Genomic DNA, 16,432 nt, shown 5'->3' with positions numbered 1-16,432 from the left:
TATCAGGCAATACTATTTTCTATATTGAGTATTTGACTGTTATAAAGCTGTATTCAATAAATCACTTGGTATATCTTCTTTACCAGAAGCAATCTGTATCAAAAATTGTTCTCAATCACCTTTTTGGCCATTATTAACATTTTTTTTAAATTTGTGTCGAAAAACTCTATCCTATTACATCAAAACCAGTCTTGTCTGAGCAATAGTGGCCATACAGTTACAAACTAACAAGCTACCATTTTCAATTACTTAATACCACATTCGAGACCACATGAAAGACGAAAAACTTTCAATTTTTTCATATTTCTCATATGAAAATATTTAATTACAAGTGGTGAGATCTATTCTCGATACATACTGCTTCGTATACATAGTACAAGGTGGATATTCTATAACATTGTATGCTTCTGTCTGACTAGTCAATTGACAAAAAACTCTTATGTACAAAAATAATTCAGCATTTCGTCCACTGAAATTAGAATCTTGGATCAAATGTTAAAGACGGTTTATTATAGGTACCACGGCATTTAAGACTAAAGATCAAAGAAATATCTAAAATATTGCCATCCAGCAACTATAGTCTTTTTACTACAAAAACACGCTTACTTCATTCAAGATTTCTGACGTCACAGCAATGCCAAAACATTAGAATATGAATTTTCATCATGTCCATGTTTCTTGTACTGTGAGATTACTTGTCAAAGACATTTTTCTTTGTTTTTGTTTAAAAGTTGCTGACAAGAAATGATGCCTAGCTTCTCACTTGACAAGAAACATGGACATGATGAAAAGTCATATTCTAATGATTTGGCAATGCTCTGACTCTGACGTCAGAAATGTTGAATGACGTAAGCATGTTTTTGTAGTAAAAAGGCTATATAAAACGTTAGAATAGTAACTTCACTCACCCTCGATAAATTTTTAAATATTTGGTATAATTTTGTACTAAAATTAAATTATCAATATTAGTATATATTCTATAGGATAGCCACCTTGATTTATAAAAAGAATACTAGTTGTGCCTTAAAAAACTAACACTAAAAATTCAATAACTTAAAAAATCATATATACAAAAAAACAAACAAAATATATAATCAATATGACCAGATATACATAGGTTTGTTATCAATTAGTCACTATCAAATAAACTGGTCATTAAAAGATGTTTCTACTATAAACATAATAGAGGCAAAAGTGTGTAACAATTTGCTTTACTATTAACCAGTATTGACAGACCATCAGAAAGATCTAAATTCTTTGGATAGTATTCACTGGGTAATTCTAACGACGGAAATATATAAGGAGAGAATATATAAAACTAATATATTCAACAATGTCTTATTATTGTAACGGGTACAAACGTCATATCTTTATTAATTTTTATTTAAATAATTATTTTATTCCAATTTCTTTATTAATTTCTTAGCCTTCAGTTTCGTTTTAATATTTAGTACCTCACGTCGCAATATTTTTTTAAACATATTTAAAAAAGTTCATTTAGCACACAAGTTAAATACTTGGGACTAACCCTTGACAAAAGATTAACATGGAAGCCGCACATTCAAGCCAAAAAAACCCAGATCAACATCAAAATACGACAAATATGCTGGCTTATGGGTCGAAAATCAAAACTCACTATTGAAAATAAATTGCTCCTGTATAAATCTATGATAAAACCAATTTGGACCTAGGATGTCCAACTCTGGGGTTGCTCAAAGCCATCAAATATCTAGATAATACAAAGAGTACAACAAAAATATTGAGAATGATATTCAACGCGCCCTGGTATTATGTAAGCAATAAAATCCTACACGAGGATTCAGCTACACCTTTGACAGAGGAAGACATTTGAAGAATCACAAAGAACTACCTTGATGGACTAAGAAGTCATCCAAATAATGAAGCAAGACTGCTAAATGTTCCTCCCGGAATTTCAAAACGATTGAAGAAATTATGGCCAACATTAATGACATCACTAGTTTAAAAACCGATGGAAAAATCTTTCTTTTTGGTGATGATACCAGTATCACTTGAAGGAACTCAAATATTGCAACTCTTCATGCTACTATAACTTCTGATCTACTTACAATAAAAACCTGGTCTGACTTTAATTTACTCTCATTTAACGTAGATAAAACAATAGCATTATCTTATAAAGGAGCTCTTCAACCCTTACCTCTTAATAACAGCCAGATCAGTACCGTTGATTCTGTAAAATTTCTTGGTATTTTTTTTTAGACAGCAACCTTCAATGGTCCCTTCATATCGATTTGTTAAGGAAGAAACTGTCTTCACCTGGCTACGCTATAAGATCTGTTTCGAAGGAACTCAATTTAGCATCTTCCAAAATAACTTATTTGTTCGGGTCGCATCTTCGATATGGTCTTCCTTTTTGGGGTTCTGGTACAGCTGCCCAATCCGATGTTACTTTCAAATTACAAAAAAAAAAAGATATCTGTTTGGCCTCAGAAGAATACCACATTGCACAAGCTACTTCAAAGATCACAGTATTTTAACACTTCCTTCTTTATACATTTTAGAAATTGTTTGCTTAATTCGTAAACATCTACATGTCTTTCCAGCTAGACCTACTCATGACTATTCCACCAGAAATTCTACCTTTGACGTCTATTTACCCAGTGGCCTACCGATAGATCAGCAGGCCCTTGTTACAGTTGGGATGCGGGCCCACCCGCTCAATAAATACTCACATTGTATAACACGAGTATCGAGCATCTAGCCTATTGTATTGGGATTGTTTTTATGACCCACCGTATAAAACTTACATTGAATATCTCAGTTTCCGAATTTCTGCAACTTTGTAATTTACCTATAACTTATTCATGGATCGTGCTAATATAAAAAAATACAAGTGTTTGAGTTAGCACGTGTAGGCAGGCACCGGCGGTTAGTCTTTAAACAAGGACTTCAGCAAGCAGGTAAAACGAGCAAGGAACCTACAAAAGCGTTCCCTGTGTTTCTTAATAAATTTTGATTTCAAATTTTTTGATGAATAGTTATTCTTCGTTTTTATTAATAAGTACGTACACAAAAATTAAAATTTATTAAGCAGTTACATTTCGTAGTGTGTACTTGTGTAGTTCAAAACGTCCCCATCAAATTAGAAACAAAAAAAGCAAAAAGCGCTTTAGAGCGGGCCCCTGCGAGGCCCGGGCCCTGGTTCCGCGGAACCATGCTCAGTACGCCACTGTATTTACCGATCCCGTCCTCTGAGTTAGTAAAGGAATGTACATTATATTCCACAAAAAAACTGTACAACCATCTCCCTCTATAACTTTAATCTGCAGCAGCTTTCCCCAAATTCTGTAAAATGGCAAAAGCTTACCAATCTGAAAGACCATATTATTCAGTAGAAGAATTTTTTAATCAATAACTAAGAAATTACACTAGTACAAGTAGTATTTTTCTTATCTATATTTGGGTGTCATATGCAACAGCTTAACTTTTAAACTTATTAGTTACTAAGGTAGACTATGTAATTTGCAATTTATTTAAATTTTGGAGTTGATTGTTTCTGTTTTACTTCATTATTATTATTATTTTAATTACATTGACGATTTATGTAATTTTAGAAAATTGTTTTGTTATCATGACTTTTTATAAGCTTTGTCGATAAAATTGTACAATTTTACATAACAATAAAGCATGTTTCTAGATTTAATAGGAGGGGTGCCACAGGACAGCTTCTCCCTCATGTATTTAACACTCAAACTATTTACTTATAGCTTCGACGAAGCAGATTGTAAATTAAAACATGCAATAAAAAAAGTACGAACACTTTTAATGACCAGTCTATCTCCAAAAAATCAAATGACTAAACTGAAAAAATAAAATCAACACTCACACGGATAGCACATATTTTTAATTCTATTTTGGAGTTCACGAGAACGGACTTACTGTCGGTTATTTTGTTTTTGGAAGAGGACGTACTAGATAGAGTTTCTCGCCTTGTTTGTTGGTGTAGATAGGTGCCCTCTGGTAATGGTCTACCAGCTGGTCCAAAGTGTGGAATTTTCGTTGTCCTATGCAATACAAGGCGCCCTCTACGTGAACGCGAAAATGTTTGTTTCTACCTGGCGCTTTCAGGGATACGGAATAGTCGCCCATCTGAAACATTGGTGTATGCAAAAAAATGGTACTACGTACTATGTAATATATATGTAAAATATGGTAATATTAGTACATTTTAGAAGAAAAAAAATAAGCATTTTTTCAAGAATTTTTTTCTCAGAACCTTTATTAAAACTGAACATAAAACTTTTTGAATATTAATATCTAACTCTTAGAGAGTACAAAAAATATATCTTTTTTCATTTATTCACATACACTAATATTGCAAAGGGCGTCAAAGTCGAGGTCTCGAAAAAAACTAGTTCCGATGGCGGACAGTTAATCTCAGGATTGGGATCTCTGAAACAAAAAAATCGTACGGCATTTGAAAAAGGAAGGTTTCTTACGCGACAATTTACCACAATTTTACCAAAAAATACATATTTTTGAAACATGAAAAACAGAAAGAAAAATGGGCGAATGTTTCACAAAAAATTTCAAATTTCAGTAAATTTTTTTTGCGGAATTTTCCACTAACTGTGGTAAATTGTCACGTAAAAAACCTTCCCTTTTCAAATGCCGTACGATTTTTTTGTTTCAGAGATCCCAATCATGAGATGAACTGTCCGCCATCGGAACTACTTTTTTTCGAGGCCTCGACTTTGGCGCCCTCTACAATATTAGTGTACGTGCATAAATGAAAAAACATATATTTTTTGTACTCTCTATAGACCAGTAAGGATCTGCGAAAAAACGTCTATTTTTGGATGTGAGAGGTGGCATTCGGATTTTTGCAGATAAAGTTAGGTGACACCTTCAGTAATAATAATTGACTTATGCTCCTTCTCAAATATGCCCGCAACATTAATAAAAAAATTAAAATATTTAAAAATTTCGAAAAACATCGATTTTTTTCTGCTTTATTTGCTTATAACTTTAAAACGATTCGTTTTGGAACAAAGTCGTAGAGAAATAAAATAGAGATAATTAAATTTTGTATGATATACGACTGGTAAAAAATGTCTTAAGGTATTACCTTTTCTGCAATATAGCAATAAATACAAAATAAGGGGGCAAAATAAGTCTGTTGTTATTCAATATTTTTTAACCACTTTGGTGGCACTTAGAACCTTAGTAATTCGCTTAGGAAATTCTTTGTAACATACTTAAATCGTGTACCAAATTTCATTAAAATCGACCTAATACATTTTGCATAATAAATTTGCAATCTAAATGTTTTTAAAAAAGTTCAAATTTTTTAAAATCTTTCTGAACAAAAAGTAGACCATTTAGAAGTTGGCTAATTTTTTTACATATAAAGAGGTGCTCTACCTATCTAATACACTTTACAGAATTAAAATCGGATTATTTAAGGGGCCTCAGCAATGTTTTAAATTTATAACCAATTTTTTGGCTTATAAACAAATAGCTTTGTTTAATAATAAAAAAATTAATTTTTAGCAATGCAAATAATTAAAACCGGTATAATTTGACTTAAACTTTCGAATGCTGTCAGCAGAATTGCTATTTTATTTTTTAATCAAACGTTATTCGCGTTCAAAAATTGCAATTTCTCGATTTTTTGAAAGTTCTACCGCGTTTATCTCGAAAACTATGCATCCTACGAAAAAACTTGTAAGAACATTTTTTGCTTAGAATTACCCAAGAAATACAAAAAAAAAAAATGTTTTATTTTGCGAAAAATCGATGTTATGTAATTCCTCAAGTTCTTTGTTTATAACAATCTTATCGACATCCGGATCAACTGTTACCCAAAAAATTCGTGTTCTACGGGTCAAAATACATAAAAAAACTTGGGTAAGTCCATCTAAATAAAGGAGCCCGTAGCACCCCCTTCTGGCCACAGCACTAATTTGTTTATAAGCCAAAAAATTGTTTATAACTTTAAAACATTGCTGAGGCTGCTTAAATAATCCGATTTCAATTCTGTAAAGTGCATTAGATAGGTGGAGTACTTCTTGATATGTAAAAAAATTGACAAATCTTTGTATGTTCTAGTTTTTGTTGTGCAAGATTTTAAAAAATTTTAATTTTTTTAAAAAAGTTTAGATTGCAAAATTATTATGCAAAATCTAGTAAATCAATTTTAATGAAATTTGGTGTACGGTTTTAGCACATTACAAAAATTTTCTAAGCGAATTAGGAAGGTTTCAAGTGTAACCTAAGTGATGGAAAATCATTGAATAAGGACAGGCTTGTTTTGCCCCCTTATTTTATATTTATTGCTATTTTGCAGCAAGGGTGATAAATTAAGACATTTTTAACAAATCGCATCTGATAGAAAATTCAATTATCTTTGTTTTATCCCTATACGACTTTATTCTAAAATGAATAGTTTTTAAGTTATAAGCAAAAAAAAGTAGAAAAAAAAAACGAAATTTTTCGAAATTTTTAAATATTTTATTTTTTTATTAATGTTCCGGGCATATTTGAGAAGGAGCATAATTCAATTATTATTAACGAAGTTATCACCTAACTTTATCCGCAAAAATCAGAATGCCACCTCTTACATCCACCTAAAAACAGATCTTTACTGGTCTACTAAGAGTTAGAAATTAATATGTAAAAAGTTTTATGTTCATTTTTAATAAAGGTTCTGAGAAAAAAATGCTTATTTTTGGTCTTCTAAAGTGTACTAGTACCTTAATACTCGTCTCTACTCTTCCAGGGGGAGTGTATGGTTTGACATTTTCGAACTTTTTTTAGTTTCAAATGAAAGTTTAAACATGACTTCAAAATTTCAGAACGATCGGAACAAAACTGCCGGAGATACAGAATGTTGAATATCCCTTCGACTTGCTCTGCAGCATCCTCGCGACAGCACGCTTGAGCGTAGTGAGAAACGGTCAACAGCTGTTCTCATTTTCTTTTGTAAATTACTCCGCGATTCAAAAACATATTCCAGTGTGCATCACTTTACGATTTGACAGACACAAAAAAAAAGAATCGACAAAAGGAAAAACTTTCCACGCGTTTTTCTCATAACTGCTCTTTTCAACGGTGGACAAAATCTTTTTGAATTTTTTGATTCACATAATCTAGTGACGAGTTTTGAGGTCCACCGAAAAATCCATTTTTCTAGGTGTCTGTAAAAATTTGCCACCGTCGTATTTTGCCTTGAATTTTTTTTTAATATTCTTTGAATTGTGCTTAATATGTTTATTTAATTTAAAAATAAAACCATAATTAAAAAATAAATCACACTGTGCTTAAAATTTTAATTATCAAACCATACCCCAACCCCCTTAATGCATTATTAACATGTTATTTTTCAATACTACATAGTTTAAACTAGATTATGCATTGTGAATGTACAGCTGCGGGCACTGAATAGTTTAGACCTTCATTTTTACATTGTAGTACTCGCAGTGTCTTACAGATTTGCTTACTGTCAAAGTGCTTGTCAAAAATTTCGCGCGTATTGAAAAATAAAATAAAAACTATTAAACGCGTCCAAAATGCCTAGAATGCATTTGAATGACAAGCAAAAAAAAGATCAATTGCCAAACTCGAAGAAGGTTGGTCACTAAAGCAAGGTGGATTGCACTCTGTGTGGTTCAAGATGGCACAAACCAACAAGATGAGGTGTTAGTAGATTATCTATGAGAAGCTCCTTTTGCTACAGCTCGAAAATCTAATGAAGAGACAGCGCTTCCGGGCAACATTCGCTCTGCGCGTAGAAGGATTAAAGCAAGTGATTAATAAATTGTGCAGTTGCAAGGAAACCTATTTTGACTGAGGATCACAAGGGACAAATTGAATTTTATAATGAATCCATAACCCGTGAAGGCAACTTTTGGTCTAACGTTGCATTTTCTGATGAAAAAGTGTTTCAATCATATAGCAATGGTCGAATAATGTATACTAATGATTTAAAAAATAGTGGAGAATTATCAGTCAACGTATAGGGATGAATAAGTGCTGAAGGGTTGGGCGTTTTTTCTCATATAGAATAAACATTGACAGAATTATATTACAAACATATTCTTGAGAAGATAATGTCGCTATCAGTAAATTTTATTTTCCAACATGACAATTGTCCGATACATACGAGTAGACTTGTTCGAAAATGGTTGGAAGAAACTCACGTTAATGTTCTTCCGTGGCCTTCCCGGAGTCCAGACCTTAGCCCTATCGAAAATATGTGGGCAGAGTTAACCACATGGCGTGGCAGAGGCCACGGAATAGAGTTGAACTATGGGAAGCAATTGATCAGGCATGGGAGGACGATGTTGAATGTAACATGAGGAGATTGGTGCTATCTACAGGGTGTCCAGAAACTCTACCGACAAACGAAGACAGGAGATACCTCAGAAAATTTTAAGATAATTTAACCAAATTCACCTAGTCCGAAAATGCTTCCTAGGGGAGCTAGAGCTTTTAAAAAAGATGGCGTCTTGTAATTAGTTTTTCTTACATACCTCCAGAACGCTTCTAGTTAGAAAAACGAAAATTGGTATGTCTATTTATCTTCTAGAGATAAATCGATTCCATCCATTGTGAATTTCTAGTACCGGTCATAGGTGTCCGTTTTGGGTAGGGCAACGGTTATTTTATCGCATAACTTTTTTTTCTTTAAATTTTAAGCATTTTTGACTCTGGATTATTAAATTGTGAGGTATTCTACAACTAAAATATACTTTTGCTTTAAGTCGGTAGGACACACCGTTTTCTAGAAAAATAGATTTTAAAATTTCTCGTCTCTTGAATTTGAAAATTGAAATTGAAAAAAAATATAGAAAAACGGTGTATTTTACCAACTTAAAGCAAGAGTACCTTTTAGTTTTAGAATACCTCACAATTTAATAATTCAGAGTCAAAAATTAAAGACAAAAAAGTTATGCGATAAAATAACCGTTGACCTACCCAAAACCGACACATATGACCGGTACTAGAAATTCGCAATTAATGAAATTTATTCCTCAGTAGAATATAATTAAACGTACAAGTTTTCGTTCTTCTAAATAGTTTTTTGTTGAATTTTTTTTTGAAATTCAGGAAACGAAAAATTTTCCAATCGATTTTTATAGAAGACGGTGTATCCTATCGGCTTAAGAGTACCTTTTAGTACTAGAATACCTCACAATTTGATAATACAGAGTCAAAAATGCTTAAAAATTAAAGACAAAAAAGTTATGCGATCAAGTAACTGTTGCCCTATCCAAAACTGACGCCTATGACCGGTACTAGAAATTTGCAATATATGTAATCAATTTACCTCTGGAAGATAAATACGCATACCAATTTTTGTTTTTCTAAATAGAAGATTTCCGGAGGTATTTAAGAAAAACTAATTACCAGACGCCATCTTCAAATAGCTCTAGCTCCCTTACGCCTATGACCGGTACTAGAAATTCGTAATTGATGGAATCGATGTATCTTTAGTAGCTAAATAAGCGTACCAGTTTTCGTTTTTCTAAATAGAAGCGTTCTGGAGATATTTAAGAAAAACTAATTCCAAGACGCCATCTTCAAAGAGCTCTAGCTCCCTTAGGAAGCATTTTCGGACTAGGTGAATTGGGTTAAATTGTCTTAAAATTATCTGAGGAATCTCCTGTCTTCGTTTGTCGGTAGAGTTTCTGGACACCCTGTATAAGCAGAAGATTGCAAAGTTGTATTGACAATAATGGGGCTTCCACCAAATATTAATTGTGTTGCTATCACTATTTACTATAAAATGGTTTTAATAAAAATGCATATTTTTAACCCAGACTTCCTTATTCTTGTTATTAAGAATATAATTTATTGTATTAAAAAAATCTTTCCATAAATTCCATTATGTAACATGTAAAATATATGTATTTTATTTTGATTTTCTAATTTTAATCAGCCTATTCCGGGTCCGCCACTGGTAATTAATGAAATTTCAACGTAAAACGTTCATTTAAAAGAGGCAGAAATCATAAAATCGGCTACTAGATATATAAGAGTGTAAACTATTCAGTGACCGCAGCTATACATGAATATGAGTCAGAAAAGTCTCTTATGTTGCATTCCACACAGTTGAAGTAACTAGCTGGCAGTCAATAACATAATCAATGATAAAGAAAGATATATAAAATACTTACATTTGTTTCGCTATCCCTAATAAGAAAGTCGCCGTCATGGCCGTGTTGATTTAGTAAATTATCACACACATACCTCGTGATATTACCATAATACCATGGTTTATCAATAAGGTGCGGTTTTTCTACCATGGAAACGGTGGATCTTTCCATCGAGGTTTCCATGGTGCTGGGTCTGTTTCTCTCTTGTAAGGGACGGTCCAAATAATCATTCAGTTCTTGAAGGTAATTTCTAGGAACAAGACCAACTTGACCTTGAGAATTTCTAGCTTTGTACCTATAATGTAATTGTAACAGTTGAATTGTCGACATAAAAAATATATAAAGACGAAATATTTAAGTATTATTTTCTGTTCTTTTTTCTATGATAAAAAATTCTCATAACGTTTTCTTGTACTTCATAGAAATTTCTGCAATTCGCTTAATGCCTAAGGATGACATCTAGATGAACTTATGTACAAAAGTCTTATCTAAACGAAAAAAAAACAAATGGACATTCTAAGTCTTGACGTCACAAAATTGGGAGGAGCTTATATTTGACTCCAAACAATTTGGTTTATAAGGTTAAACACTCATAAGGAATTTTTAATTTATTGTTTACGTGGTTTGTGTGACAAAATAAGACTTTTCATTTAGGTATTTAGTTAAAAAAACATGTCAGTAAGAGATTTTTATTCGTTTTTGCCCAGGTGAGTTAATTTAATGCAATGATAAGAACGTAAACAGTTTTGAGGTTATGTTTATTTTCAACCACTAAGGAATAAAAACCACCTGAGCAAAAACGAATAACAATCTCTTAATTAACACGTCTCTTTAACGAAATACCTAAATGAAGTCTTATTTTGCCACACAAAGCACATAAATGACAAATTCCTTATGACAATTTAACGTTACAAACAAAATTGTTTGGAGTCAATATAAGCTCCTCCCAATTTTTGTGACATTTGTGACGTCAGACTTAGGCTGTCCATACTAAATATTACATTAAAACAGTACTGTTAGCAGCAGTTATTCCTCAACAGAAGCTCTATAGTATTTTTAATTCTAAGACAAGTGCAGTCAAAACAATAACACGTTTGAACCACATCGGAGACACGTTTGAACCACAGAAATCGGAGTTGAAAAATTCAGCATATCGATGGTGAAAGTTCCCAACCTCCTATGTCAATTTTTGGCTATTTTGTTTTGTTACCCTAAATTAAAGAGAAATATATGTATTTTTACTATTTACAGCTCCTATGTCGTTGTCATTAATTGGCTTATAGATGGCCATACATGAATGAACGACATCCATCCATCCATCCAATGGCACTACAGCCCAAATCGAGCCTTGACCTCCTTCAACAAGCTTCTCCAATAATTTCGACTTACCGCTGTTCTTTTCCATGAACGCGTTCCCAGGAACTTCCTGGCATCCTCATCGACTTCGTCTTCCCATCTCTTTTTAAGTCTTCCAACAGGTCTTTTTCCCTGCATTCTTGCATTTAGCAATTTTCTGGGGATTCTATTCTCATGCATGCGGACCACGTGCCCTGCCCACCGTAATCTCTGCTGTTTAGTGTATTGTGCTAGAGTTGGTTCGCTATATTGCTCGTATATTTCTCTATTATACCTAATTCGCCAGTTGTTATTTTCACTTATTAGGCCCAGTATCCTACGTAATATTTTTCTTTCAAACACATCTAATGCATTGGCAGATTTCTGTGTCACCACTCATGTTTCACAGCCATAACTTACTAGTGATGTAACGAATGTCATTTTTTGAACATTCGCGAATGCGGATGCAAATGCGAATATTCAGTTTTTTTAATTTGTTTCTATTTTTGTAATGTTTCCTAAATTTATAATGAAAAGTTAATTTATATTTTGTGTAAATCAATCTGAATCTTAAGCTTTATTACATAATAACAAATAATAAAAAATGTGAACGCTGATAATGTGATTATACAAGGTTAAGTTATATCTATCTATTGCCCTTCATTTGTCCAAAGTTGAACGTAGGCCTCCCCCTTATTCTTCCACTCTTCTCGGTTCAGTGCTAATTATGTCCATCTGGTCCCTGCGTATCTTTTTAGGTAATCCGACCATCTCATCTGTGGTCTGACCTTTTCTCTTTTATGGTCCCATGGTCTGCAGTGGGTTATCGTTTCATTCCATCTTCCGTCTCTTTGTCTGCTGTTGTGTCCTGCATATTTCCATTTGAGAGTAGCTGCATGTTTGAGGCTAAGTTACCTTTTCTTAATAAAAAAAGATGAGAAGTGAATAGATTTTGATTTTATTAACCTAATATTATCTTATAATTATTTTTTTTTCTGGTTTTCATATTCGCAAAATATTCGTATTTACAGTACAATTTACGAAAAACCACTCACGCTTCTCGATTTGAAATTAAACATAATAATTTAAAGGTATATCTAGATTTATTAACTATCATTATTTTTGAATTGAAATATTTTCATAAATTATAATAAAACACGAATCAATGTATGGGTACTTAATTGAGATGACTGGCAACGTTGCCCTAAAAATTAGAATGACATATTTGACAAGATCAACTTACACAACTTGAAAAACGCGATTTTCGGTTATAAGAGTTGTACCAGTTTTTGCAGGAGACAGATTTAAATCAAAATGAAACCGTAGATTTTCTAATTTTACTAATGCCATACTCTGTATTAGAGTACAAAGACTCGTTTCATACAGGTTCTCTGAACCGCATATTGGAATATTTTCCTAGCGGTGCCTTTTGATATTGTCATATCTGGGTTAAACAGAGAACTTGGATCGAGTCGACATTCATTTCAAAAGTAGAATAGTCAGAGCAATATTGTTTGTATATAAAAGGTTACAGATTAATCAAAGTTGATGTTCAACTATTGCTTACCATTCTGGATCACTTGCAGGCCTATCTAAAATTTCCAATCGATCTCCTTTTTCAAAGGACAATTCTTGTTCGTTTGACGAAGAAAACGAATAGAGAGCCACAACTATATCCAGGACGTTTTCTGCCATCGCATATGTATGGACAGTATCGTCGATATCGCCTTCTTCTTGGGTATAGTTCGATGGGAACCATCCCGATATGTTGCTACTTTGACCTCTCCACCACCCTACAAAAAAAAACAATAAAATTGTCTTCTAAGTATAGTTGCCAACAAATTATTGTAGAAAAACCTTATCTTAAGCTAATTATAAAATCATTTGTATTTGAGTGGTGTCATTAAGTTTAGAGAGGTAAACATACTGAATAGCAGGTAGGCATAATAATTAAACTTACAATAGATTAACATTTATTGCTTTCTATCTGTGCTGGAAACTAAATCACACCACTCAACTACAAATGACTTAAGGTTTTCTGCAATAATTTGATGAAATTGTATGAACTAACTGTTTCAAATTTGACTTACCATCATTGCTCTTTTCTAAAATAAGAATTCTAGAACCTTTGACAAGTGACAACTCGTCAGGTTGTTGAGCCTGATAGTTATATTTGACAATAGCTACGCCGATCGCCTCAGAAGGATCAGCTGGTAGACGCCGCGCCATATTCGGGGATTCTACCGTACGTGAAGGTGAATTGTTTGATGGAAGTGTTTTTGAGCCGGATCCCTTTTTCACCTGAAACAAAAAATAGGTATTTATATATCAATATGAATTGTGGCTATAAGAACGCCGCAATGGTAGTGAAGCTGCACGAGAATACCAATCCCCTAAAAATTGGCAGAGGAGTGCGGCAGGGCGATATTGTGTCACATAAGCTGTTTATCACCGTTCTGGAATACCCCTTTAAAATGCTTGATTGGAGGGAGAAAGGTCTAAATATAGATGCGACAAAATCTAACAAACTTGCGCATTGCGTTTTGCAGACGATGTAGTTCAACTGGCAGACAATTTAAAGGATAGTAGAATAATGTTGCAAGACCTTCAAGAAGTGCGCTCTCAGGTTGGGTTAAAAATTAACATATCTAAGACAAAGCTAATGACAAACCTGGTCCCCAGTGAAAACATTGTCATTAACGACTGCGAAATGGAGTTTGCCGAAAAGTACAAATATCTTGGTCATGATGTACGAATCACGAGAGATAATCAAAAGTGATAATTGAATCGAAGAATTTTCCTCTCCTGGGCCGCATATGGTAAACTCAGACATATTCAAAAGTAATCTTCCAATCTGCTTGAAACGGAAAGTCTTTACAATGCATTTTGCCGGTTATGACCTATGGTGCTAAAACTCTAACGTTAACAACCGCATCTGCTAAGAAGCTAAGAATTGCTCAACATATCTGATATTACGTATATGATAATGATATGAATTGACATTTATAGATAAATTTTTGAGCTGTTTGTGTTTGGCACTCGTTGATAGCAGACACTAGGCCAGTCAATGTGAGCAAAAACCGGATATTATGGTTCTTTTCATGAGGATTTTTCAGTGCGTCACAAATTATAGAAAAAAAGGTAAGTCCGTGATAATATACATTTATAACATTTATCCTAACATGACATTTTAGTTAAATCTGACAGTTGTCAAATTTTATTTGCAATTGGGCATAAAAACAAATCAATTGTCTTTATTGCATTTATAAAATGGTATTTTCTTTGATTTGTATAGTCTTATAAATTGTACAGATTATATTCGTAGATATATTATATAATTAGTAAATATTTTTTTTTTCTATTATAGCGCCATCTATCGACAATAGAATAATCACCGAACTAGAATAATTATCAACGTAATCACCGACGTGCCTTTTTTTCTGTCAAATACAATTTAATGCGTTAGAAAGAAATCGAAAAACTGTGACGCCCTGAAAAATGCTCATGAGAAAAAGCATACCTCCGAATTCTATCCTATTGCATGGATTTTAATGAAATTTTGAGAATAACCTCTACTTATCTCCTAATTCAAAGTCTACTCTATGCCGATAGGTCTAAAGGAAGATTTTTAAGAAAATTTAAAAATGCGTGAAAAAAATCTTATTTTTTTTAAAACCATTAATTTTAAACCCGTTCAAATTTTTGAACATAGAAATATCACTATAATAAAAGGTATTGTAGAAGGAAAACGATGCATTTAAATTCTGGTGGATGAGGGGTTAAAAATATACTTCTCATTTGTCCTTAAAATACATTAGTCATCAATTTTTTTGCGCCACATCTCGCTTATTTTGAATGTAATCGACATTTAACAGTGCTCGTTTTAAAGGTATTTTCAAGCACTACCAAAGGTATTCATAGCATTATACCCCTAAAATCAGGGCACAAAATATCCATGATATTTATATAAATATCAAAATATCGGATATATGATATATATCCGATATATATCCAAAATATGATATTTATAATATTTTGGAAAACATTTCAATAGAGAAACTAAATTGACCAAAATAAGACTCTAAATGTAGAATGTAACAGTATAAAAGATATATCTTTACTTAAATAAAAAATGCAAAAATATAAACTTACATATGGTAGTCTGTTACATAAACGGAAAACAAAATGATAGACTATCCAAGTAACCACTAAATTATATAAGTAAAAATATTGAAAACACTAATTTAAACATATAGGTATTTCTATTTTTCCAAAATAACTTAAAATTCTGAACATTTAAAAAATAAAAACAAAATTTAGAAAGTTAATTAAAATGATGGTTTAACATCGGAAGTGTCTGAATCAAAACCAGCAAAGCACCCAAGACTTAATTCTGCCTCTTCATTTTCCCTTCTTTCAGTTTCTTGTTCAGGCCAAATCCATTCCAAATTGTATGTTTTTGGTATGAAGAACTGTTTAAATATTTAAACATGAATACAAGTTTGGCAGCCTTTTCGGTTCCTAAATTATTTCGTAATTTCGAATGCACAAGTCCAAAGTTTGAAAAGCACCTTTCAATGCCTGCCGTTGAGGCTACTGCTGTAAGTAATTGGTTAATTCGTTCGATAAATATGTTTTTATCAGGCCAAGCAGATTCAGCGATTGGAACAGACTTCCGCCATAATAATGGAGATGTTTTTTTTTTGAAATTTGAACCATACATGAAAGACGGAAAAGGTTTAGACGTCGAAGTTAGAGCCATTACAAACGGAACAAAATCTGTGTTGGTTGAATTAAAATATTCATAAGCCTGTTCTTTTTGTTCGGCAGTAAGTCTTTCTCCCAAAAAGCGACGGTCCAGTAAATTTGCCAAAAAATGAGGCAAACCTAGAGCCATATTCCTCCTTTTGTAATAAAAGTTCTTAATTTGAATTGGTTGATAACTCAGATCTTTTTCC

General features: G+C 32.7%; 1 protein-coding gene across 1 annotated transcript in view; it reads right to left on the bottom strand.

The window, feature by feature from the left end:
* LOC126887475 (cytoplasmic protein NCK1) overlaps window positions 1-16,432 on the bottom strand; it is a 31,493-nt gene continuing 15,061 nt past the window's right edge. The window contains exons 4-7 of the mRNA XM_050655027.1: window positions 13,565-13,775; window positions 13,042-13,267; window positions 10,161-10,434; window positions 1-4,128 (exon numbers count right to left, since the gene is read on the bottom strand). Of these exons, the coding sequence (XP_050510984.1) occupies window positions 3,925-4,128; window positions 10,161-10,434; window positions 13,042-13,267; window positions 13,565-13,775 (915 nt within the window). The 3' untranslated portion in view covers window positions 1-3,924. The remainder of the gene's footprint in view (window positions 4,129-10,160; window positions 10,435-13,041; window positions 13,268-13,564; window positions 13,776-16,432) is intronic.

The sequence above is a fragment of the Diabrotica virgifera genome, chromosome 6 (assembly GCF_917563875.1).
Source record: "Diabrotica virgifera virgifera chromosome 6, PGI_DIABVI_V3a".
NCBI lineage: Eukaryota > Metazoa > Arthropoda > Insecta > Coleoptera > Chrysomelidae > Diabrotica > Diabrotica virgifera.
The sequence above is the reverse complement of the archived record's forward strand: the minus strand, read 5'-3'. Positions and strand labels throughout refer to the sequence as shown.